The sequence below is a fragment of the Chiloscyllium plagiosum genome, unplaced genomic scaffold (genome assembly GCF_037043375.1).
Source record: "Chiloscyllium plagiosum isolate Xiang-an unplaced genomic scaffold, Cpla_swu_hap1 HiC_scaffold_7, whole genome shotgun sequence".
In the NCBI taxonomy this organism is placed as follows: Eukaryota; Metazoa; Chordata; class Chondrichthyes; order Orectolobiformes; family Hemiscylliidae; genus Chiloscyllium; species Chiloscyllium plagiosum.
Window position 1 is genome coordinate 111,535,870 of NW_028270145.1, and position 26,654 is coordinate 111,562,523.

General features: G+C 45.8%; 1 protein-coding gene across 1 annotated transcript in view; it reads right to left on the reverse strand.

Moving 5' to 3' along the window:
• Nucleotides 1-26,654, reverse strand: part of LOC122551951 (receptor-type tyrosine-protein phosphatase-like N) — a 241,737-nt gene that overhangs the window by 106,341 nt on the left and 108,742 nt on the right. Inside the window, exon 12 of the mRNA XM_087989355.1 lies at nt 14,750-14,814. Coding sequence (XP_087845481.1) covers nt 14,750-14,814 — 65 coding nt within the window. The remainder of the gene's footprint in view (nt 1-14,749; nt 14,815-26,654) is intronic.

A 26,654-nucleotide genomic window follows, 5' to 3' on the forward strand; every position in this document is an offset into this window, starting at 1 on the left:
AATGACCTGTAACGGAAAGCATACTATACACCTTCTTTCACTATTCTTTCTACCTCAGACTCCACTTTCAAGGAACTTTGAACCTGCACTGCAAGGTCTCTTTGTTCAGCAACACTCCCTACGACCCTTCATTAAGTGTCTAAGTATAGCCTTGATTTGCCTTTCCAAAATGTAGCATCTCACATTTCTCGAAATTTAAACTCCGTCTACCACTCCTCAGCCCTTTGGCCGAACTGATCAAAAGCCTATTTTTAACCAGTGCAGACTCAGTGGCTGAAGATGCTTTTCATGTGCTGTGGACTTCAATGACTCTGATGGTAACTGTCATACAGTTTTGGTTTTGACCAGCATGAAGGCAATGGGCCAAAATACCTTTCTCTGAGCATAGAGTTTTGACTCCATAGCAATGTCACACCTGGGAGCAGCTGAGACTTGAGGCTATGTCTCCTGGCTCAGACATAAGGACATTACCACCACACTTCAAAAGTCCCTTTCTGCTGTTAAATTGGAGAGGGTTCAGGAAAGATTTACCAGGATTTTGCTGGGACTGGAGGGTTTGAGTTATCAGGATAAGCTGGATAGGCTGGGACTTTTTGACGACTGTCTGTGTGGAGTTTGCACATTCTCCCTGTGTCTGCAAGGTTTTCTGGGTGTTCCAGTTTCCCCCAACAATCCAAAGATATGCAGGTTAGGGTGAATTGGCCCTAGGAAATTGCCCATAGTGTCCAGGGATGTGGAGGTTAGATGCATTAGTCAGGGTTAAATGGTCTGGGTAGGTTGCCTTGTGGAGGGTTGGTGTGGACTTGTTGGGCCGAAGGGCCTATTTCCACACTGTAGGGATTCTATGATTCTATTCTATGAAGAGATTCCTCCTCATCTCAGTCCTAACTGGATTGTCGTTAATTCTGAGACCACATTCTGAGTACTACATGTCCCCCTCCTGAGCTGAGAGGGAAACATCCTTTTAATCCACATAAGTGTACACCTGCTTGTAAAAGGAACAAGAACAAGAAGGCAGAGGTTTAAAGTAATCTGCAAGAGGGTGAAGTGGGAAGAAAGACTTACATTCAGGTGGTTGTTAGGGTCTGGAATGCACTTCCTGGAAATGTGGTGGAGGCAGGTTCAACTGAGGCACTCAAGAGGAGCATTGGATGGTTAGTGGGTTAGAAGTAATGTGCCAAGCTATGGGGAAAAGCAAGGAGACTGGCATGCGGTAAGGAAAATCCCTCCAAACCCTTCCTATTCATATACCCATCCAAATGCCTCTTAAATGTTACAATTGTACCAGCCTCCACCACTTCCTCTGGCAGCTCATTCCACACACGTACCACCGTCCGTAGGTCTCTTTTATAAATTTCCCCTCTCACCCTAAACCTATGCCCTCTAGTTCTGGACTCCCCGACCCCCTATTTACCCTTCTGAACTCCAGGGGATCTCCAGACACAGACTGCTCTATGCTTCCTCATAGGTCCCACCATCTGTGTGGTTGGCACGGTGGCTCAAGGGTTAGCACTGTTGCCTCACAGCACCAGGGACCTGGGTTCGATCCCACCCTTGGGCGACTGTCTGTATGGAGTTCCCACATTCTCCTCGTGTTTGTGCGGGGTTCCTCCGGGTGCTCTAGTTTCCTCCCACAGTCCAAACATGTGCAGGTTAGGAGGATTGGCCATGCCATAGTGCCCAGGGATGTGGAGGCTAGGTGGGTTAGCCATGGGAAATGCAGGGTTACAGGGATGGAGTGGGTTTGGGCGGGATGCTCTTCAGTGGGTTAGTGTGGACTTGATGGTCCAAATGGCCTGCTTCCACAGTGTAGGAATTCTATGAATAAAGGCCCAGGCTCCACAATGTTCCCTCATAGGTCCCACCAAAAGGCATCTGGATGGGTACAGGTATATGAATAGGAAGGGTTTAAAGGGATAGGGGGCTGACAAATGGGACTAGATTAGGTTAGGATATGTGGTCAGCATGGACAGATTGGGCCGAAGGGTCTATTTCCGTGCTGTACAGCTCTCTGACTCTATGACAGGATCATGGAGTCAGGACCAGGATCAGAACTATGCACAATACTCCACCCAGGTCTACACAACTGTATCCCTGTACTCAAACCCCCTTGCAATAAAATACCAGCATTCCATTTACATTCCAGATTGCTTGATGCGCCTAAAAGAACTTGCAGTGACTCATCAGCAAGGACAGCCAAATCCCTTTGGACATCAACAGTTTCCAATCTGAAAGAAAAGACATTGATGCATCTGTTTTGCTTACCAAAGTGGACAGGCACACTCACAGTCATCCGTGGGGAGGTGATGGCCCAGTGGTGTTGCTGCCAGACTGTTAATCCAGAGATTCTAGTAATATCCTGGTGACTGAGTTCAAATCCTGCCGTAGCAGGTGGAATGGGGAACACGAAATCAATTGAAAATCTGCAATTAAGGATCTAATGATAACCATGAAGCAATTGTTGGAAAAACCCATCTGGGTCACTAATGTCCTTTAGGGAAGGAAGCTGCCATCCTTACCTGGTCTGGCCCACATGTGACTCCAGACCCACAGCAATGTGGTTGACTCTTAGCTGCCCTCTAGGCAATTAGGGATGGGCAATAAGTGGTTTGATGCCCCCATCCTGTCAATGAATAAAAATATAAACACAGACTCCAACTGCCTTGTTCATGCCCCATCCAGTCAATATCCACATGAAGCCTCTTTGCTTCATCCTCACAACTCTCATCTAGTTTGGTGTCATCGGCAAACTTGCGAATCAACCTGACCAGGGGTGTTAACATGTCTCTGGAGCAGGTGGGTCTTGAACCCAGGCCTTCAGGGCCAAAGATAAGGACACTGTCATGTACCACAAGAGCCTTCCAAACTAGGATATAGATTGTGAGCACCTGAGGCATGATCCTTATCATACCCAGCTGGATACAGCCTGCTGAACCTACTCTCTGTTTTCTGTCTGTGAACCAATCCTCAACATAATCCAATTTCTCACCCCAATTCCGTCTGCTGTCATACTTTTTATTGACCTCCTGTGTGGAAATTTATCTAAAACCTTTTGGAAGCCCAAATACACATCTTCTGGTTCTCTCTTCTTGTAACAATTCGCAAATAGGTTTCTCAAAATTCCAGATGGGACCAAGGGAACACTATTGTTTAATATGGACAAAACTGGGGATGCCGAGTATAAAACCACAAGAGCTCACTGTTTTGAAAAACATAATGTAAACTTTATTATTAGACATGAGAAGAGTGAAACAATCTACATCCATATATAACGAATACTCTTAACATGGAAAATTCACGAGGTAAATGTGGGTAATGGATAAATTGTGGTCAAACACCGGACAGAACACGTCAAATAATAGATATGCACTAGACAGATCCTACACATTTATCAGCAATCCTCAAAGGTAACACTGTGGGTCATCAAACCTCGTTTATACTTCATATCCTTTATAAAGGATTACAATTCTCCATTTCTAAAGAGTTAGTTTCAGAGTTTCCCCACAAGCTGCTGTGTCTTGGGCTGTCTCAACCTTTGCTCACATCCTGGTAGCTCAATTCCTTCTCCTCAGACTGTATTTCATTGGAATCTTCAGAATATAATCCAGTACCTACACATAGGCACAATTGCAACTCGTTCGCAGACAGTGAGCTTCAGTCAGCTGACAAAATGATTGTGGTTTTTCTAAGCTCCAATATTTCTGAGCAGCACCAAGCAGATAATGCTTGTGGGCTTCCTTCACCCTCACTCTCAGCTACCAAATGGCTCCTGGGCACAAGGATATCCCCTCATCTCCATTGGCTGCTCAGATAGCATTTCAGTTGTGTGAAAGCAACTTTTTTTGGCTGTTTCTCGCTCCCTCTCTCCCTCAAACGCAGTCAGGAACCTTCCATGTCTACTCCTGAAGGTTTCTGCCAGGCCCAGACTGCTAGGAGTCTCCTAACCACAAGACTTTGGCTGCCCGGAGTCTCTTCTTTTGTTTCCTTCCATCTGACTCTGTCCCAAGGTCTCATTTTACAGCAATAGTCTCCACAACACAGGTGCTACCATTTAACGGCTGGGTCCTTCAGCTGGCTACGAAATACCTGGTAAAAACAATGACTGCAGATGCTGGAAACCTGATTCTGGATTAGTGGTGCTGGAAGAGCACAGCAATTCAGGCAGCATCCAAGGAGCAGCAAAATCGACATTTCGGGCAAAAGCCCTTCATCAGGAATAAAGGCAGTGAGCCTGGAGCGTGGAGAGATAAGCTCGAGGAGGGTGGGGGTGGGGAGAAAGTAGCATAGAGTACAATAGGTGAGTGGGGGATGGGCTGAACAGAGTTACAGAATTTGGAGAAGATTTTTTCTGGTTCTGGATGCAAGTTTGCTCACTGAGCTAGAAGGTTCATTTTCAGAAATTTCATCACCATACTCGGTAACATAATCAGTACGCCTCCAGTAAAGCACTGGTGTTATGATCTATTTATGTGTTTAGGTGTCCTAGGGTTGGTGATGTCATTTCCTGTGGTGATGTCATTTCCTTTTTTTTCTCCGAGGGTGGTAGATGGGGTCCAAGTCGATGTGTTTGTTGATAGAGTTACAGTTGGGGAAACACATCGACTTGACCCCCATTTACCACCCTCTGAGAAAAAGAACAGGAAATGGCAACACCACTGGAAATGACATCACCACCAGAAATGATATCACTGACCCAAGGAAACCTAAACATAAATAGAAAGCGGGTCATAACACCAGCGCTTCACCAGAGGCTCACTGAAGATGTTACCTAGTATGGTGTCACAACGTCTGAAAACGAACCTTCCAGCTCAACGAGCAAACCTACATCCAGAAGCTGAACAAGGTATAGCAACATAGGAACAGGAAAGGCCATTCAGCCCCCCAAGTCTGTTCCACCATTCAATGAGATCATGGCTGATCTGCAGCCTAACCTGCTTTTGGGGCTGATATCCCCTCATACCTTTGTCGACAAAATGTGGAGCTGGGAAACCACAGCAGGTCAGGCAGTGTCAGAAGAACAGGAGAATCGACTTTTCGGATCAGGATCCTTCATCAGGACCCTTAATATCTTTGCTTCACAAAAATGTATCTATCTCAGATATAAAATTAACAATTAATCCTGCACCCATCTGACTGTAATATGTCCAGCCTGTAGCAAGACCAAGTTCCCCACAGGCTCTGAACTCAAGGAGTTTATCTTTCAGGTCGATCAAGAAATGGAGCTCTCCTCAGAGCCCAAAACAAGGGAAGTGAGTGTTTCCTTAACACATCTCACCTTACTGAAAGGAATCCGGTTCAGGCAGGCTGTTCGGGAGTCCACTCGATGGGAACGAGCCACTGACTGACATGTATCTGCCTTGCCATCAGTTTGCAGAGGCTCTGCTGTGTACTGGGTTACAGATACTTTGAATCAATCCGACCAGGGGTGTCAATGTGCCTCTAGAGCAGGTGGGTCTTGAACCCAAGCATTTAGGACCAGAGGTAAGGACAATGCCACTCTCCACAAGACCCTTCCAAACTGGGATATTGATTCACTGCCCGCTTTGCTGAGTCTGATCCCCAGCAAACTGTCACTTCATGGTCACAGCTTTACACAGGAAGAGCCCACTCAGCATATCCAGCTTGTGCCATCTGATTAAACAAGCTATCCACACCCCTCTGCTCCTTCCCCACAGTCATGAACACGTCATCCTTTTCAAGTCTCCTTCCAAATCTGCTTCGACGTTCAGGCCGTTGTTTCAACTTCACAATAATCCACTCGATCGGAATGAACTGAGTAGCGACATGACTCTGCCTTCCCAGGGAGCCTGCTGTATGATAACCAAAGCTGGGATCACTCTGCCTGCTTCCTCGTGTCTGAAGACCAACTTCTCGGTGGTTGTGGACACGGTTGACAGGATGCACAGAAAATGATTCAACCTCTTCTGGATGAAATCCAAGAAACAAATGACTTGTGGAACTTTACCAATCTCTCCTTGGTCAAGTTCCGGTCCATCGTTGGTTCAGATCAACGGAGAAATCCTCTCAAAAGTGGATGATTTCCCTTCGCAGGGAAGCTACCCCTCATCTAAGGCTGACATTGATGTGCAGATTCAGGATTGCATCCAATCAGTGAGTGTGACCTTTGGATGCCCAAGGATGCGGCTCTTCGATGGCTGTGATTTGATACCAAGAGAAAGGGAGGATGCAGATGCTGGAGGTCAGAGTCAAAAAGTGTGGTGCTGGACAAGTACAGCTGGTCAGGCAGCATCCCAGGAGCAGGAGAAAGTGAGGACTGCAGATGCTGGAGATCGGACCTGAAAATGTGTTGCTGGAAAAGCGCAGCAGGTCTGGCTGCATCCAAGGAGCAGGAGAGTTGATGTTTCAAACATAAGCTCTTCATCAGGTATGACATTGGGCACATCTTTGAAGAGATTAAGTCTTCAATCACTTAGAATGGGGATGCAGGTTTTGATTGATTAATATGAAAATCCCAGAATTTCTTTCAAGTCACATTCCTGAGATAACTTAAGATTTTATCAATATTAAGAGAAAGGTGACATCTCAGCTCTGAGATGCATTGTATGAGCTGAGATGTCACCTTTTCTGTTACACTAATAAAACCTTAAGTTATCTTGGGACTGTGGCTTGAAAGAAGTTCTGGGATTTACATATTAATCAATCAAAACCTGCATCCTATTTGAAGTGATTAAAGACTTAACAGCAGTCTCTGTTTGTTCAATATATTGCATCAGTTGTATGACACTATGATCTTTTGTTATACATTCTGTGTCCTATGATCCTGCCCCACTAGCTGGCTGATGAAGGAGCAGCGCTCCGAAAGCTAGTGCTTCCAAATAAACCTGATGGGCTACAACCTGGTGTCGTGTGATTTTTAATTTTAAAAATGAAGGTTGATTCCCTTTCCTTACCCAAGGTGGATTGTTATTTTCTTCCCCTTTCCTCTTCAGTGAGGTTGTGGGGTTATCCAGGCCAAGGGAGAGTTAGCCCTGAAATCTGATCCAGGTGATTCACGACATGTTTTTTTTCTCTCCAGGTAGATCACCAAATGCCCTTCCAATCCCCATTTTTCACCTGGAGGCTTTGTCTCTGTCCTTTTTTGGGATGAGGGTGTCACTGGCTAGGCCAGCACTTATTGCCCGTCTCTAATTGTCCAGAATAGTTAAGAGTCAGCCACAATGACACAATGTGGGTCTGGAGTCATATGTAAGTCAGACATGCCCAGCAGATTTTCTTCCCAAAAGGACATGAGTAGAGCAAAACTTTCATTTTTAACAACTATCAATGATCGTTTCAAAGTCACCACCTCTCAGTTCCATGTTTTATGAATTGAATTTAAATTTGACCATTTGTCACGATGGGATTTGAACCCACAGTCCCAGAACATTTATGGAGACCTCTCGATTACCAGGGCAATGAGGTTACTACAAGACCTCCACCTCCCCATGGTAGATTGTTGCTAGGCAAGTGTATGAAAGGTTAAGGAAACATAATGGAACATAAAGCCAGGTTCTGAGGAAGGGTCACTGGACCTGAAACGTTAACTCCGACTTCAGTCACAGATGCTGCCAGATGCACTGAGCTTTTCCAGCAACTTCAGTACTTGTTTATGATAATTTAGCATCCACAGTTCTTGCAGTCTTTATTAAGCCAAACTCCTTGGACTTTTCGTCCATACCAGGACTGTGACCAGTACACTCTACAGAATGGGTGTGTCTTATTATTCCATGCTAAGATACATTCAAAACGTAAACCTGAAATAAGGATTTTCTTTGAAAAGTGAGAAGCGTTTGGAGAGTTTTTGCAGGCAATAGAATAGTATCAAAGACTGGAGGAGCCATATCCGGACAAGGGTGAGTTGGAACCTGACAGGTTCAGCAGGAATAGGTCAAAATTGATTTAAAAAAAAGATTACAAAGTGATAAGTATACTTCACATAAAGAGAAAATATAATAATGTAGTAGAGTAGAAAGAGATTCAGGAATTTAGATTCAGATCAGACTGAGATAATATACTGCAACTGTTTCTTTTCATTCACGGGACATCCAGGCCAGCAATTATTGCCAATCCCTAATTGCCTCAGAGGGCTGTTAAGAGTTAACCACATTGCTGTGGGTGTGGAGTCACGTGCAGGCCAGACCAGGTCAGGATGGCAGAGTTCCATTACTAAAGGAATTGGTGAACCAGATTTCCAACAATCGGCAATGGCTGGTTTATCCAGGAGAAAGTGAGGACTGCAGATGCTGGAGATCAGAGTCAAAAGGTGTGGTGCTGGAAAAGCGCAGCAGGTCAGGCAGCATCCGAGGAGCAGGAGAATCAATGTTTCAGGCAAAAACCCTTCTTCAGGAATCTTTGCCTGAAGAGCTTCAGGGCAGAGGAGATGAGCTGGGGGTGCAGTGAGAGAGAGACTCACTGAAGTCCTTGTAGAGAGAGGAGGAGAAGTTCTTCAAGGTAGGCATCCGTGGAAGAGGCTTTGCAGGAAGGTGAAAATCAACTCGGCAAACGTGATACTGGAGATCAGAGTTGAGAGTGTGGTGCTGGAAAAGCACAGTAGATCAGGCAGCATCCAAGGAGCAAGAGAATCAAAGTTTTGGGCATAAATCTTTCATCAGGAATGGAACTGTCAATTTGCACACAGCAAGTTCACCTGTAGCTAAGTTACCCAGCAAGGTTCTCCACCATGCCTTCCAAATGTTCCAGCCCAGGTGATGATTCCATTCCATTTTGTGAGGAATTATATCAGCCAAGCCCAGGAGTAAGACCTTGCCTGCACTGAGGCAATTTCTGAAGATGTTCCCACAGCTTTCTCCAGCTCCTGCAGTTCCATTCCAAGAAGACTGGATGTCATTCAGTGAAGAACATACAAAGTGTTTCCAAACATTTGATCAGATTTGTGATCACTCTCCAGTTGTGAGTGAAGAGAGCAGCAAAAATCAGAGGTGAGTACTATTTAAATGTTGGTCATTTTAATGATTGACCACATAGTTGTTTTGGTTAATAATTTATCTTTATGTACCTTGTCTTGTCCTGTTAATATCTTGAAGACTTGAATCAGATCACCCCTTAACCTTCTAAATTCTAGAAAAAAAAAGGCCTCATTTGTACAATCTCTCCTCATAACTTAACCTGAAGTCCAGGTATCATTCTTATAAACCTAGACTGTTCTCTCTCCAAGGCCAATATATCCTTCCTGAGGTGTAGTGCCCTGATCTGCTCACAGTACTCCATGTGGGGCCGAACCAGACTCATCTGGAGATTTGCTTACTGTTATAAAAAACTATTTAACCCTCACATTCTAACGACCATTTACCATGGCAATCTCTGAAGAGATTTGTACCCATCCTTGTGCAAGCCTTTTGTCAGAGTGAATCAGCACTCTTCGTGATGGTTCACACCCCTCTTCAACCTAAATTTGAGAGTGTGGCATGAGAACACCAAAATGGCGCTGTCCTGTGACTGCATTTAAAGGGAGGCAACTCCTCAGGCCATCTTTGATGGTGTTCATTCAACCGCTCAGGAAAGGTTTCTGTCTCAAATTCTCTCTTGCGTCCAGAAGGTATCACGAAATAGACTGGGTTCCCCTCAGCCTACAGCAGTCTCCTCTCAATGAGCACCTGCCAGTCTTCACCCTGATGTAGCCATGCCATTGCCGACTGTCCTTTCAGAGTGAGAAGTTTGGGAATATCGTACACAATTGTGTTCTTTTCGGTGCAACTGTTGCAGGGCAGCCTTCATATCATCACCCACTTGGACCATTGTCAATGACTAAAGAACCCGCTTTACAACATATCCCATGAGCTGCCTCTGGACTGGAATATTCCAAAATGCTGGAGGTGCTCCCACACATTCTACCCTCCAGATCATTCAAAACTCTGCTGCTTGTGTTCTACCTTGTACTTTTTACCGCTCCCCTGTGCCTACTGAGCTACATTGGCTCCTGGCTCAGTGCTGCCTTAATTTTGAAATCCTCATTGTCACTTTCAAATCCCTCCACCCCTCACCGAGTATAGGGTTAATCATAGGTTCACTCTAAAACCAGCTGCTGAGGATGGGTGTTAAACAACTTTGTTATACTGATGTCAGATCACCTGGAACTGGAGGCTGAGACCATACGGTTCCAGAAGATATTCCCTCCTATCATCTCTGCTGTGTAATTATGTTCATTAAAGTAATGATCACAATCAATAATTTCAAAAGGATTTTAAAAAATTCCTTCAGGATGAGGCTGTCACTGGCTAGGCCAGCATTTATTGCCCATCTCTAATTATCCAGTGGGCAGTTAAGGCTCAAACCCATTGCTGTTGGTCTGGAGTCACATGTAAACCAGACCAGGTAAAGATGGCAGCTTCCTTCCCTAAAGGACATTAATGAACCAGATGGGCTTTTCCAGAAATTGTTTCACAGTCATCATTAGATCCTTAATTCCAGATATATATTGAATTCAAATTCGACCGTTTGTCATGGTGGAGATTTGGAGCAGGTCGCCCAGAACATTACCTGGATCTCTGGATTATTTAGTCCAGAGAAAAAAACCATGAGACCGAAACCTCAACGAATCCTATTGGATGTGTACTTGAGGGAACTAAACTTGTAGGACTACCGGGATACAGCCTTTTATAACATGGGAAAATGTAAGGTTATGAATCTATCCACTCCACCCTCCTCCCTGGCCTATCACCTTCATCCCCTCCCCCACTCATCTATTGTACTCTATGCTACTTTCTCCCCAGCCCCATCCTCCTCTCATTTATCTCTCCACCCTTCAGGATCTCTGCCTGTATTCCTGATGAAGTGCTTTTGCCCAAAACGTCGATTTTACTGCTCCTCGGATGCTGCCTGAACTGCTGTGCTCTTCCAGCACCACTCTAATCTAAGCTATGAACTTTGGCAGGAAGGCTAGAGAAGCTGGATATTATTTAAATGAAGAAAGACTGCAGGAAGCTATGGAACAAAGTGGGGTGGGGGGGGGGGGGGGACCTTGTGCCTATAGCATCCAAATTTAGCAGGTAATGAGGAAGGCAAATGGAATTTTGGCCTTTATTTCAAAGGGTATAAAACTAGGGAGGCTTTGCTCGAACCATACTATGCGCTAATCCATTGTCTATTGTCATAGCTGGAATACTGTGAACAGTCTTGATCCCTTATCTAAGGAAAGGTAGACTGGCATTGGAGGCAGTCCAGAGGAGGTTCACTCAGCTGATCCTGGGCACGGAGGGATTCTCTTATGAGGAGAGGTTGAGTAGGTTGGGCTCATTGGAGTTCAGAGGAATGAGAGGTGACCTTATTGAAACAAACAGGATTCTCAGGGACTTGAGAGGGGAGATGTTGCTGAACAAAGAGACCTTGGAGTGGAGGTTCATAGCTCCTTGAAAGTAGAGTCGCAGGTAGATAGGATAGCGAGGAAGGTGTTTGGTATGCTTTCCTTTATTGGTCAGTGCACTGAGTATAGGGGTTGGGAGGTCAATTTGCAGCTGTACAGGACATTGGTGAGGCTACTTTTGGAATACTGTGTGCAATTCTGGTCTCCTTCCTATTGGAAGGATGTTGTAAAACTTGAAAGGGTTCAGAAAAGATTTACAAGGATGTTGCCAGGGATGCAGGGTTTGAGCTGTAGGGAGAGGCTGAATAGGCTGGAGCTATTTTCCCTAGAGCGTCGGAGGCTGAGGGTGACCTTATAGAGGTTTATAAAATCATGAGGGGCACGGAAAGGATAAATAGACAAGGTCTTTTCCCTGGGGTTGTCTAGTCCAAAACTAGAGGGCATAGGTTTAGGGTGAGAGGGGAAAGATTTAAAAGGGACCTCAGGGGCAACTTTTTCACGCAAAGGGTGGTGCGCGTTTGGAATGAGGTGCCAGAGGAAGTGGTGGAGGCTGGTACAATTATAACATTTAAAAAGCATCTGGATGGATATATGAATAGGAAGGGTTTAGAGGGATATGGGCCAAATGCTGGCAAATGGGACTAGATTAGATTAGGATATCTGGTTGGCATGGACATGTTGGACCGAAGGGTCTGTTTCTGTGCTGTACATCTGTATGGCTCCATGACTCTATGTTGAGAGGTTGCTTCCCTTTGTGGGACAGTCTAGGACCAGAGGGGGTCATCTCAAAATAAGGAGTGACACTTTGAAGACAGAGATGAGGAGGAATTTCTTCTTCCAGAGCGGAGTGAATCTGTGGAATTCTTTAGCCAGAGGGCTGTTGAGGCTGGGCTGTTAAATTATATTCAAGATGTTGAGGTGCCAGTGTTGGACAAAATCAAAAATCATATGACACTGGGTTATAGTCCAACAGGTCCATTTGCAATCACAAGCTTTTGGAGCGCTCACTCCTTCCTCAGGCCAACTGCCTCAGCAAGCTTGTGCTTTCAAACAAACCCATTGGACTGTAACCCAATGTCGTGTGATTTTTGAAAATATATTCAAGGCTGAGATATCTCGTTAATCTGTAAAAGAATCAAAGACTGTGGAAAAGGCAGGAAAGTTGAATTGAGGATGACTGGATCAGCCTGATTCCTTTTGAATGGCAGCCCCAGTTTGCTGGGCTGAATGGTCCCCTTCTGCTCCTATATCTTATGGTATAGAAGTGGGAGATCACGCTGGTATAGAATAGGGGAATAGGACTGACTGTAGAAAGTCAGCATGGACTAATGTTATTCTGTGACACAATGACTCAATGTGCATTTGTCTCAGATTTTGATTAGATTAATTCCCTACAGTGCGGAAGCAGGCCCTTCGGCCCAACAAGTCCACACCGACCCTCCGAAGAGCAACTACCCAGACCCATTCCCCTACACCTAACACTATGGACAATTTAGCATGGCCAATTCACCTGACCTGCACATCTTTGGACTGTGGGAGGAAACCGGAGCACCCGGAGGAAACCCACGCAGACACGGGGAGAATGTGCAAACTCCACACAGTCGCCTGAGGCAGGAATTGAACCCGGGTCCCTAGTGCTGTGAGGCAGCAGTGCTAACCACTGAACCACCGTGCACTGTGTACTGTTTTGGTGATGTGACTTGGGACATTAATATTATGTTAAAGTACCAGATAAGTGGATGTCAATCCTACAATAAAGGTGAAATGTGGTTGTAATAAAATGGTCTATTTTCTCACTCTAAAGAGCTCTTTAAGCATCAGATGGTGTACGTGAGCAATACTTCCACAGGAACTCAATGCTGTCTTGGAACAAAGAGAGGAATTGGTGAATTGAACATAAACAGTGCTTTCTTCTCCTTACAGAAGGTCACTGCCTTTGAACTGTAACACCTCCCCAATTAGTAAACTCAATGGGGAAGGAGGGGATCTGGAAAGACAAAGACAAGCAGCTATTGAATGCGAGCCAGCCTTGCATGTTTTATGGGCTGTTAAGTAACTGCCTTGTAAATCTGCCTCGTGTCATGGTTCATGCCAACTTTCTCAGAGACCAAACTGTTTCAGTGACTAAACTCGGATATGTGTGCGTCTGTGTGTCTGCGAGTGTACTGTGTATTTAAATCTGTGTGAGTGAGAGTGGTTGAGTGTGAAAGGGAGAGTATGTGAGAGAGGGAGTGCGTGAGAGTGAGAGTGTGAGTGGGTGTGTGAATCGGAGAGAGTGAATGAGAGTGAGGGAGTGAGCGAGGGAGTGAGTGTGCATGTGAGTCTGTGTGTGAATGAGTGTGTCTGTATAAGTCAGTGTGTGTGTTGAGTCTGTGTGCGTGTGAGGTGTGTGTGAGAGAGAGACACACAGAGAGAGAGAAAGAGTGTACGCATGTGTGTTTGTGTGAGTTTGTGTGTTTGTGAATATGAATGAGTTTGTGAGTGTGTGTGTGTTTGTGAATGAGAATGAGTGAGTGTGTTTGTGTGAGTCTGTGAGTGTGTGTGTGTTTGTGTGAGTTTATGAGTGTGTGTGTGTGTGTTTGTGAATGAGAATGAGTGAGTGTGTCTGTGTGAGTCTGTGAGTGTATTGGACAGAAGGGTTAAGAGGCTGGGAACTGTGGAGAACAGGTATCCATGAGTTTAACTACAGCAATCACTAAAACCTAGTGATTGAGCTCCAAATAAATCTAGAAAGATTAGATTCCCTACAGTGTGGAAACAGGCCCTTTGGCCCAACAAGTCCACACCGACCCTCCAAAGAGCAACCCACTTCTCTCTGACTAATGCACCTATCACTATGGGCAATTCACCTGACCTGCACATCTTTGGACTGTGGGAGGAAACTAAAGCACCCCCACGCAGACACGGGGAGAATGTGCAAACTCCACACAGACAGTTGCCTAAGGCTGGAATCGAACCTGGGTCCCTGGTGCTGTGAGGCAGCAGTGCTAACCACTGAGCCACGTCAAGGAATATCTAATAGGGGGTATTTTTTTTAATTTGGTTAAAGGATGACTGACACACCTAGCAGATTGCCTTCATCAACAGGAATCAGATACTTTCTTGAAGAAAATTAATAATAGCCAGCATTGATCACCGTGAGAGCTTTCAATTCCAGATTTGTAAAATATTGAATTTAAATTCCACAGCAGTCCTAGTTGGATTTGAACCCATGCCCCCAGTGCATCAACCTGGGTCTCAGGATTACAAACCTAGCAACATTACTAACAAGCCACAGTGTCACACTGTAGGATGGGAGGGATGGTATAATTACATGGGTCTCTGGTGAGCATTGTTGGCTTGTTTGACTTACCGTTCCACACACACTGCCTCAAACCGTGATGTCCCAAAGCCACGGGGAAACTGACGAATGGTGATTCAGTCACTTACCTCACCCACACCAGCCTGCACAATCTTCAAACCAGTCTCAGCCTCAAGCTTTGTCTTGCTGGCAACTGAAAGAGAGCAAGAGGAAAAGTATTTTTGTATAGCGGCGGGAGTTATTGCACACCCAGTGACACAAGGGGGTACACACCTATACTGTGTAAAGGACCATGCAAAGCCACCACTAGGAGGAATTATCCATCCATACACACTCACAACATCCACTGTTCAATAATTATTTCAGCTCTTCACAAACCAGACTGACCTTCCAATGTCACACCACAAGACATCAGAGTCATAGAGATGTACAGCATGGAAACAGACCCTTCAGTCCAACCCATCCATGCCGACCAGATAGCCCAAACCAATCTAGTCCCACGTGCCAGCACCTGACCCATATCCCTCCAAACCCTTCCTATTCGTATACCCATCCAAATACCTTTTAAATGCTGCAATTGTACCAGTCTCCACCACTTCCTCTGGCAGCTCATTCCATACACGTACCACCCTCTGCATGAAAAAGTTGCTCCTTAGGTCCCTTTTATATCTTTCCCCCTCACCCTAAACCTATGCCCGCTAGTTCAGGGCTCACCCGTCCCAGAGAAAAGACCTTGTCTATTTATCCTATCTATGCCCCTCATGATTTTATAAACCTCTGTATCTTTGGTGAATTTCTGCAGGGCATCTTGTAGATGGTACACACTGCTGCTACTGAGTGTTGGTGGTGGAGGGAGTGGATGTTTATGGATGTGGTGCCAATCAAGCGGCTGCTTTGTCCTGGATGGTGTCAAGCTTCTTGAGTGTTGTTGGAACAGCACCCATCCAGGGCAAGTGGGGAGTATTCCATCACACACCTGACTTGTGCCTTGTTGATGGTGGACAGGCTTTAGGGAGTCAGGAGGTGAGTTACTCACCACAGTATTCCTCGCCTCTGAACTGCTCTGGTAGCCACCCTTTTCATGTGGTGAGTCCAGTTGAGTTTCTGGTCAATGGTAACCCCCGGGATGTTGATAGCGGGGGAATCAGTGATGGTAACACCATTGAATGTCAAGGATTGTTGGATAAATTCTCTCATCCTGAAAATGGTCATTGCATTTGTGTGCACAAATATTGCTTGCCACTTGTCAGCCCAAACCTGAATATTGTCCAGATCTTGACGTATTTAGGCACAGGTTGCTTCAATACCTGAGTCACGAAAGGTGCTGAACATTGTGCAATCATCAGCGAACATCCCCGCTTCTGACCTTATGACAGAGGGAAGGTCATTGATGAAGCAGCTGAAGATGGTTGGGCCTAGGACTCTACCCTGAGGAACTCCTGTAACGAGGTTCTGTGAAGGTGAAAGTCATTGCTGTCCATCAAACCATTGTTCCCTCATTAGAATGAGACAATTTGAGTTGAAGCTGAGGGTCCCTATGCCTCAGCTGAGGAATGAGGTTGAGATGTTAATGCCTTGGTGGGGAACTCAACCAGTACAGGAACTAACTCGGTAATGCTGGTGTCACTCTGCGTCACTGACAAGCTGTCCAGCCAACTGAGCTCACTGACATCACCAACCTCAAACAACCACTACCATCTTCCTTTGTGCAAGTTATGACTCTGACCCATGTAGTCCTTCACCAACCCCTGCTACCCCCCCCCAATTTCCCATTAGCTCTGGTCTTCCTGATGCTACACTCTCCTGGCAGTGGTGTAATGGATAACGGGCTTGACTTTGGATCAGATGATTGTAGGTTCGAGGTCGACCTAGGTTGAGTGGACGTTGTCACTTCAGGGTGGCACGGTGGCTCAGTGGTTAGCACTGCTGCCTCACAGCACCATGGACCTGGGTTTGATTCCAGCCTCAGGCGACTGTCTGTGTGGGGTTTGCACATTCTCCCCGTGTCCATGTGGATTTCCTCCGGGTGCTCTGGTTTCCTCCCACAGTCCAAAGATGTACGGGTCAGGTGAATTGGCCATGCTAAAGTGCCCATCGTGTTCAGGGATGTATAGGCTAGGTGCGTAGGTCAGGGGATATATAGGATAGGGGGAATGGGTCTGGGTGGGTTACTCATCAGAGGGTTGGTGTGGATTTGTTGGGCCGAAGGGCCTGTTCCCACACGGTATGATAAACTCAGTCAAATGTGGCCTTGATGTCAAGGGCTGGTCACTCTCACCAAGGCTGGAATAAGACCTTGAAGAATATGGTCTCCACTCAGTGTCCTGGCCAATATTTATTTAACTCTCAACAAATCCATGTCATCTCTGAGAATGTGGTAGGACCTGGATATGTGCACATTGGCAATTGCTGCATTACTCAGTCTCAGTAAGATCAGACTTGGGTACCGTTAAAGTCGAGGTTAATCAATTCCTGACAACCAGCAACGTGAAAGGTTTTGGGTAGACAGTGGGTGAACTGCTCGAGCAGCCATGTATTAAATGGCACTACAGAGGCAATGGGCTGAATGGCCTTCTCCTGTTCCTTTGTTCCTGAAAAATAATAGTAGCTACACTTCAAAAATGCAGCTCAATGACAGAAAGAGTTGGAAATAAGAGAGTTGCTGAAAGTTAGAAAATTCTTTTATCAACGTTGCATCTAATCTTCCTGCATCAGACTCTTCCTGGGAGAGAGACAGGGAGAGAGACAGAGAAAGACAGACAGACAGAGACAGATAGATAGATAGAGAGAGAGACACACAGACAGAGGGAAAGGGAGAGAGACAGAGAGAGAGAGAGTGAGTGCACGAGAACATCTAGTGAGAAGTGAGTGTGCGTGAGCCTGGAAGTAAGACTTGCATCTCCGAAGCACCTTTGCCGACGAGAGGACAGCCAGGTTGCACACAGCAAGATCCAATAAAACAGCAATATTAAAGCACAGTTTGTGGTTTTTATTGCTGTGGGTACAAATTATACAAAGCTGTGGAAGTATCCGGATGTGTGAAAGGGTTTGGGATGGTGAACAGGGGGTGGTTACATACACCGGTTGGTGGATCAGGAAAGGAGGGTGAGGGTCAAGACAGAGGGTGGAACTTGCTGTGCCTGACAAAGGACCCACCCTTTGGTCACAAACCAAGGGAGATATCTGCATGTCGCTTCTGGGGCGGTTCCTCAATCCTGACCAACATCAGGTCTCCCCTGGGATTGGGAGCCCAGTTGGAGGAAATGGAAATGGAAATGCCACCTGAGAGGTGTCAGCCAACCAGAGACTGACAGTTCACTGTGGTTGGCAATGCCAGCGGGAGCAGGAGTTGCCGATATTCACCACGATTCAGGAGTGGATGTGGCAGGACTGCAGATAATCAGTCTGATCCATTGGCTGTGGAATCATTTATCCCTGTCTACCGTTTCCAATTCTGGTCTCCCTCCAATGGGAAAGATGTTGTTAAACCTGACTGTGTTCAGAAAAGATTTACAAGGATGTTGCCAAGGTTGGAGGGGTTGAGCTATAGGGAGAGGCTGAATATGCTGGGGCTGTTTTCTCTGGAGGGTCAGAGGCTGAGGGGTGACCTTATAGAGGTTTATAAAATCATGAGGGGCATGGATAGGGTAAATAGACAAAGTCTTTTCCCTGGGGTGGGGGAGTCCAGAACTAGAGGGCATAGGTTTAGGGTGAGAGGGGAAAGATTTAAAATGGACATGAGGGGCAACTTTTTCACACCGGGAGTGGTACATGTATGGGATGAGGAAATGGTGGAGGCTGGTACGATGACAACATTTAAAAGGTATCAAGATGGGTATATGAATAGGAAGGGTTTAGAGGGATATGAGCCCAGCAATGGCAAATGGGACAAGATTAATTTTGGATATCTGGTCAGCATGGACAAGTTAGACTGAAGGTTCTATTTCTGTGCTGCACATCTCGATGACACTCTGTACTGCTTATATTGTGCATGCGAGTAGTCTTATTGTGACAGTATTGTGGCTATAAGGGGCATATTTTGTCCTGTTTGTTTAATGAAGAAAGGTTGAGACAGAGGTGAGGCTTTGGGTTTTTTTTCCAAGTTGGAACAATAGAAGCAGCCTGAATGGGTGGAGTCCAGTTCCCACAGAATTCAGATGGACAGGAAAAGATTGTTTAAGTATATTTTAAAAATGAGGGAGGCCAAAATAATGAGGGAGGCTCAATGGTTAGCACTGCTGCTTCACAACGCCAGGGACCCAGGTTCAATTCCAGCCTCAGTCTGTGTGGAGTTTGCACATTCGCCCTCTGTCTGTGTGTGTTTCCTCCCACAATCCAAAGATATGCAGGCCAGGTGAATTGGCCATTGGAAATTGCCTGTAGTGTTAGGTGCATTAGTCAGGGGTAAATACAGGGGAATGGGTCTGGATGGGATACTCTTCAAAGGGTCGTTGTGGACTTGCTTGGCTAGAGGGCCTGTTCCCACACTGTAGGGATGCTAATTTTCTTTTTTAAAAGAAGTTACCATAGACCCTGTATAGAGCAAGGCTGTGAAAAAATAATGGACAATAAGAAACTAGCAGAGGTATTTAAGAAATAGGTTGTATCAGTCCGCATGGTACAAGACACTAGTGATATTCCAGAAGCATTAAGTGATCAAGGGGCAAAAGAGGGGCAGGAAATAACTATCACTAGACAAAAAGGGCTAGGAACCTGGACCTGGGTGGATTGCATCCCAGGATATTAAAAGGAAGGAGCTGCAGAGATAATGGATGCATTTGTAGTCATAGAGTTGTACAGCACAGACACAGACCCTTTGGTCCATCCAGTCCATGGTGACCGTAATCCCAAACTAAACTAATCCCATCTGCCTGCTCCTGGCCCATAACCCTCCAAACCTTTCCTGTTCATGTTCTTAGTCGAGAGTGTGGTGCTGGTCAGGCAGTATCCTCGGACTCGCAGTCCTTACTTTCTCCTATTCATGCACTTATCCAAAAATCTCTTAAATATTGTAATTGTACCCACATACATCACTTCCTCAGGAAGTTCATTCCACACGCCAACCACCCTCTGTGTAAAGAAATTTGCCCCTCGTACCTGTTTTAAATCAATCTGCTGTCACCTCAAAAACATGCCACTGACTCTTGAAACCCCCATCCAAGGGAAAGGACAGCTACCATTATCTATATTATATATTATCGATATTATCTATCACCCTATCTATATCCCTCATGTAGTAATCTTTCAGAAATCCTTAGATTATAGGAAAGTCCTAGTGGATTTGAAAACTGCCAATGTTATATCCTTATTCGAAAGGGAAGGAAATCAAAGTTTGTGAGAAGATATGTAGCTCGGGTGCTCGTTGTTGTGGTTCTGTTCGCCGAGCTGGGAATTTGTGTTGCAGACGTTTCGTCCCCTGTCTAGGTGACATCCTCAGTGCTTGGGAGCCTCCTGTGAAGCGCTTTTGTGATGTTTCCTCCGGTGTTTATAGTGGTTTGAATCTGCCGCTTCCGGTTGTCAGTTCCAGCTGTCCGCTGCAGTGGCCGGTATATTGGGTCCAGGTCGATGTGCTTATTAATTGAATCTGTGGATGAGTGCCATGCCTCTAGGAATTCCCTGGCTGTTCTCTGTTTGGCTTGTCCTATAATAGTAGTGTTGTCCCAGTCGAATTCATGTTGTTTGTCATCTGCGTGTGTGGCTACTAAGGATAGCTGGTTGTGTCGTTTCGTAGTACAAAATCCCATGCAAGGACTGCACAAAATACTACATAGGACAAACAGGAAGACAGCTAACGATCCGCATCCATGAACACCAACTAGCCACGAAACGACACGACCAGCTATCCTTAGTAGCCACACACGCAGATGACAAGCAACATGAATTCGACTGGGACAACACTACTATTATAGGACAAGCCAAACAGAGAACAGCCAGGGAATTCCTAGACTCAAAAAGTTAACTCTCTGTTTCTCTCTCTTCAGCTGCTGCCAGACCTGCTGAGTTTAATTAGTATTCACTGTGTTGGTTTCAGATTTCCAGCATCCGCAGTATTTTGCCTTAATTTGAAATTTCATTGAATTCTTTGAGGAGGTAACAAGCATGATTAATGAAAGGAAACCGGTGGAACTGATATATTTGGATTTCCAAAAAGCATTTGACAAGGTACCGTATGTTTAGATTAGGTTAGATTTCCTACAGTGTGGAAACAAGCCCTTCGGCCCAACAAGTCCACACTGACCCTCCAAAGAGTAACCCACCCAGACCCATTCCCTATATTTACCCCTGACTAATGCACCTAACACTATGGACAATTTAGAATGGCCAATTCACCTGACCTGCACAGCTTTGGACTGTGGGAGGAAACTCACGCAGACACGGGGAGAATATGCAAACTCCACACAGATGGTTGCCAGAGGCTGGAATTGAACCTGGGACCCTGGCGCTGTGAGGCAGCAGTGCTAACCACTATGCCACCTAATGTTGGGCGGGTTAATAAGACCCCATTGTTTTGAGGGTAGCATACTAACATGGATAGAGGATTGGCTGACTAACAGAAGATGGAGAGCTGGGATAAGAGAGGATGATGACTTGGAACTAGTGGATTAGGGATTAGTGCAGGGGCCACAATTATCTACAATAAATGTAAATGATTTTGATGAGAAAGTGAATGTACTGTTGCCCAAGTCTGCAGGTGACACAAAATAGGTGGGAAAGCAAGTTGTGAGGATGACACAAAGACGCTGCTGAAGATTATAGACAGGTTAAGTGAGCGAGCAAAAACCTCGCAGGTGGAGTACAATGTGGAAAAACGTGAGGATATGCACTTTGGTGGGAAGAATAGAGGAGCGGAATATTATTTAAATGGATAAAGGCTGCAGAAAGCTATGGAACACAGAGGGATTCGGGGATCATCATCCACGAATCCTACCATCCAAATCCAGTGGATAATAGGGAAGGCAAAGGGATTTTGGCCTTTAATTCTAACGTTTCAGACATAGATGAGGAATTTCTTCTCTCAGAGAGGAGTGAATCTGTGGAGTTGTTAACCACAGAGGGCTGGCGAGGCTGGGTCACTGAAGTATACTCAGGGCTGACACAGACAAATTTTAATCAGGAAGGGAATCAAGCGTTTATGGGGAAAATAAATTATTTGAAAATCTGAAACAAAATCAGAAATTGTTGGAGAAACTCAGCAGGCCCATGGAGACAAAGCAGAATCTGGGAAGACAGAAGCAGAGTTAACGTTTTGAGACCAGTGATCCTTCTTGAAGTATTAACTCTGCCTTCTCTCCACAGACCTGCTGAGTTTCTCCAGCAATTTCCAAGTTTGCGCCAGTATAATATGACCGGAATGTTGCTCTAATTGATGTTCACATCCCACAAAGATCAGATTCATGTTGAGATAGATACCCAGCAGTTTATAAACAATACCAACTATTCACATTGCTATATCACAGACTTGCATGTGTAATTACTGTCTAACATGACTGACTGAACGTACTATGCTGAGTGTGACTGAGGTGAGGTGGATATATGGAATGCCACCATGTTGTGATGCCCTGTAATTATCTTAAAGATACACTGTTGTCTGGTCTGGAATCCAAGCCATAAATGACAACTTCACCTTCTCGCTTTAACATATATATCTAAAGGCGTAGAAACAATCAATCTATGATGAGTTGGTGGACACGGTGACATGAGCCAATCTTGTTTGCATCCAGTTATAGTGACCTGGTGGTGTAGCGTCACTCTGCAACATGCTGTCTGTCAGCAGGGAAGGATAGGGGTCGTTTATTGAGAGGAATGGCTGTTAGGCAAAAGTGGGGACTGCAGATGCTGGAAATCAGAGCCTAGATTAGAGTGCTGCTGGAAAAGCGCAGCAGGTCAGGCAGCATCCGAGGAGCAGGAAAATCAACGTTTCGGGCAAAAGCCTTTCATCAGGAATAGAGGCAGTGAGCCTGGAGTGTGGAGAGATAAATGGGAGGGGGTGGGACTGGGGAGAAGGTAGCAAAGAGTACAATAGGTGAATGGGGGTGGGGATGGAGGTGATAGGTCAGAGAGGAGGGCGGAGTGGATAGGTGGGAAGGAAGATAGGCAGGTTATTGTCTAGCCTCATACTTTCAGAATCTGAGGCTTCAGCTTCTGGCTGTACTTATGTTCTTTGTTCTATGTTTTCAGCGTGCTTGACCATTGCTCATTACAGTGTTAAATGACCCAGGCTGGACATAGCAACTATTAGCTAAAAACAATGACTGCAGATGCTGGAAACCAGATTCTGGATTAGTGGTGCTGGAAGAGCACAGCAGTTCAGGCAGCATCCGAGGAGCAGTAAAATCGACATTTCGGGCATAAGCCCTTCATCAGGAGAAAGAGGAGGAAAACTTCTTCAAGGCAAAGTTAAATATCACACAACACCAGGTTATAGTCCAACAGGTTTAATTGGAAGCACTAGCTTTCGGAGCGACGCTCCTTCATCAGGTGATAGGTCATCACTATCACCTGATGAAGGAGCGTCGCTCCGAAAGCTAGTGCTTCCAATTAAACCTGTTGGACTATAACCTGGTGTTGTGTGATATTTAACTTTGTACACCCCAGTCCAACACTGGCATCTCCGAATCATTCTTCAAGGCAGGCATCCTTTAGCACGTATGGTCATATGAATATCTCGAGTCCATACACTGTTGGGATAACTGTCAAAAAACTTCTTGCAATTTTTTTCCTTTCTTTCCAACAATTATTTAAAAATCATTCATGGGAGATGGGCATTTCTGAGGAGGCCAGCATTTATTACCCATCCCTAATTTCCCAGAGGGCAGTCTGGAATCACATGTGGGAGACAAAAAAAAATGCAGATGTTGGAATCCAAAGTTGACAGGCAGGAGGCTGGAAGAACACAGCAAGCCAAGCGGCATCAGGAGGTGGAGAAGTCAACATTTCGGGTGTAGAGGGGTTATTGTTATCACAGTCAGGATTGTTGCTAACGAATGCAAGCTCAGTTGAACCAATCGCTCCTTATTGGACAATTCTGATAACAGCCCCCTCATGATCCTCCGCTGAGTTCCCAGATTAGAAATGGGTTCCATTCCCCAGTAAGTCTGTCTTTGTACACAAGTCGGAACAATATACAATATAAGCAGACATTCCCACGTTGGATCTTTAGAATTAATAGGAGTAGACCATGAGAGCGGTGGGAATGTGTGACCAAGGGGAGGGACGAGGTGATACGTAATTTAAGGGAGCACTGGATAGACAGAGACGAAAGAGAAAGGAGTAAAACGACAGGTCAAAAGGGTGAGGTGAAGAAGGGGAGCGAGAGGCTCACGTGAAGCATAAACATCAGCTGAGTGTACAAGGGCCGAATGGCCTGACTCCAGTCTGGAAAGGACTAGGTTGTGTTTAACAGGATCATCGCAGGGTTAGGGTTAGGGTCAGGGTCAGGGTCAGTGTTAGGGTTAAGTTTAGGATCAGGCTTAGGGTCAGAGTCAGGGTCAGGGTTAAGTTTAGGATCAGGCTTAGGGTCAGGGTCAGGGTTAAGTTTAGGGTCAGGGTCAGGGTCAGGGTTAGGGTCAGGGTTAAGTTTAGGATCAGGGTTGGGTCAGGATTAGGGTTAGGGTCAGGGTCAGGGTTAGCATTAAGTTTATGGTCAGGGTTAGCATTACATTTAGGGTCAGAGTTTGGGTTGGGTTAGGGTTAAGTTTAGGATCAGGGTTAGCATTATGTTGAGGATCAGAGTGAGGGTTAGGGTCAGGGTTAAGTTTAGGATCAGGGTTGGGTCAGGATTAGGGTTAGGGTCAGGGTCAGGGTTAGCATTAAGTTTATGGTCAGGGTTAGCATTACATTTAGGGTCAGAGTTTGCGTTGGGTTAGGGTTAAGTTTAGGATCAGGGTTAGCATTATGTTGAGGATCAGAGTGAGGGTTAGGGTCAGGGTTAAGTTTAGGATCAGGGTTGGGTCAGGATTAGGGTTAGGGTCAGGGTCAGGGTCAGCATTAAGTTTAGGGTCAGGGTTTGGGTTGGGTTAGGGTTAAGTTTAGGATCGGGGTTAGCGTTATGTTGAGGATCAAAGTGAGGGTTAGGGTCAGGGTTAAGTTTAGGATCAGGGTTGGGTCAGGGTTAGGGTTAGCATTAAGTTTAGGGTCAGGGTTTGGGTTAGGGTTAGGTTTAAGTTTAGGACCAGGGTTAGGGTCAGGGTTAGCATTAGGTTGAGGATCAGAGTTAGGGTTAGGGTCAGGGTTAAGGTCAGGGTCAGGGTTAGGGTTAAGGTCAGGGTCAGGGTTAGGCTTAGGGTTAGGTTGAGGATCAGAATCAGGGTTAGAGTTGGGTTTAGGGTCAGGGTTAGGTTAGGTTTAGGGTCAGGGTCAGGGTGCAAACTCGAGCTCTGTCACAGTCCGACATCATGGATGTGACGAAAGGCAAATGCAGTGGTGGGGTGCGGAATCTATGAATAGCATTAGGGGTTGGGTTTGGCCTGTGCAGCTCTGATGGCTACAGAGGGCCTCGCTGGGACCACACCCAGCATTTCCCGTTTCTTTCACTTCTGACCACAGACAAAATTCTATTGAAGGGTGATCACCTAAAGTAATAATCACTCATTCAGTTACTGGGGTCGGCAGTTTCAATATCCTGCTCCCAACCATCTTTAGCTGCTTCATGAATGACCTTCCCGCCTTCATAAGGTCAGACGTGGGCATGTTCACCGATGATTGCACAATGTGCAGCACCATTCGCGACTCCTCAGATACTGAAGCAGTTCATGTTCAAACGAAACAAGATCTGGACGGTGTCCAGGGTTGGGCTGACAAGTGTCAAATAACATTCATGCCACACAAGTGCCAGGCAATAATCATCTTAAATAAAAGACAACCTAACTACTGCCCCTTGACATTCAAAGGTCACTATTACCCCACTATCAACATCTTGAGGATTATCATTGACCAGAAACTCAACTGGACTCACCACATAAACACAGCGGCAGGTCAGAGGCTAGGAACATTGTGGTGAGTAACTCATCTCCTCACTTCCCAAAGTCTGTCCACCATCTACAGGGCACAAGTCAGGAGTGTGATGGAATACTCCCCACTTGCCTGGATGGGTGCGGCTCCAACAACACTCAAGAAGCTCAACACCATCCAGGATAAAGCAGCCGCTTGATTGGCACCATATCCACAAACATCCACTCCCTCCACCACTGACATTCACCAAGATCCTCAGACAGCACCTTCGAAACCCACAGTCACTTCTATCTAGAAGGACAAGAGCAGCAGGTATATGGGAACACCACTCCCTACAAGATCTCCTCCAAATTCTGACCTAGAAATATATCATCGTTCCTTCACTGTCACTGGGTTAAATCCTGGAATTCCCTCCCTAAGGTCATTGTGGGTCTCCCTTTAGTACATGGACTGCAGCGGTTCAAGAAGACAGCTCACCCCCACAGTTTCAAGCGGCAACTAGGGACAGGCCCAGTCAGTGACTATAAGATGTAAGAACAAGTTCTTTCAGCCCATCCAGTCTGCTCCATCATTGGATCGTGACTGAGATGTTTCTCAACCCCCATTCTCCTGCCTCTGTGTTAAATACGCTCCGTGACTTGGCCTCCACAGCCCTCTGCAGCAGTGAGTTCCCCACATTCCCCACTCTCTGGTTGAAAAAATTCCTCCTTATCTCAGTTCTAAAGGGTTGTCCCTTCACTCTGAGGCTGTGCCCTTGAGTCCATGTCCCTCCTACCAATGGAAACATCTCCCCCATATCCACTCTATCCAGGCCTCTGAGTATTCTGTAAGCTTCAATCAGACCTCCCTCATCCTTCTAACCTCCATCGAGTACAGACCCAGCGTCCTCAACCACTCCTCATACAACAAGCCCCTCCTGCCCGGGGTCATTCTTGTAAAACCTCCTCTGGATCCCCCTCCCAGGCCAGCACAGGCTTCCTTAGACACAGGGAACAAAACTGCTCACAGTATTCCAAATGCAGTCTGACCAGAGCCTTATACAGCCTCAGCATTACACCTCCGCTTTTGTATTCTAGTCCTCTT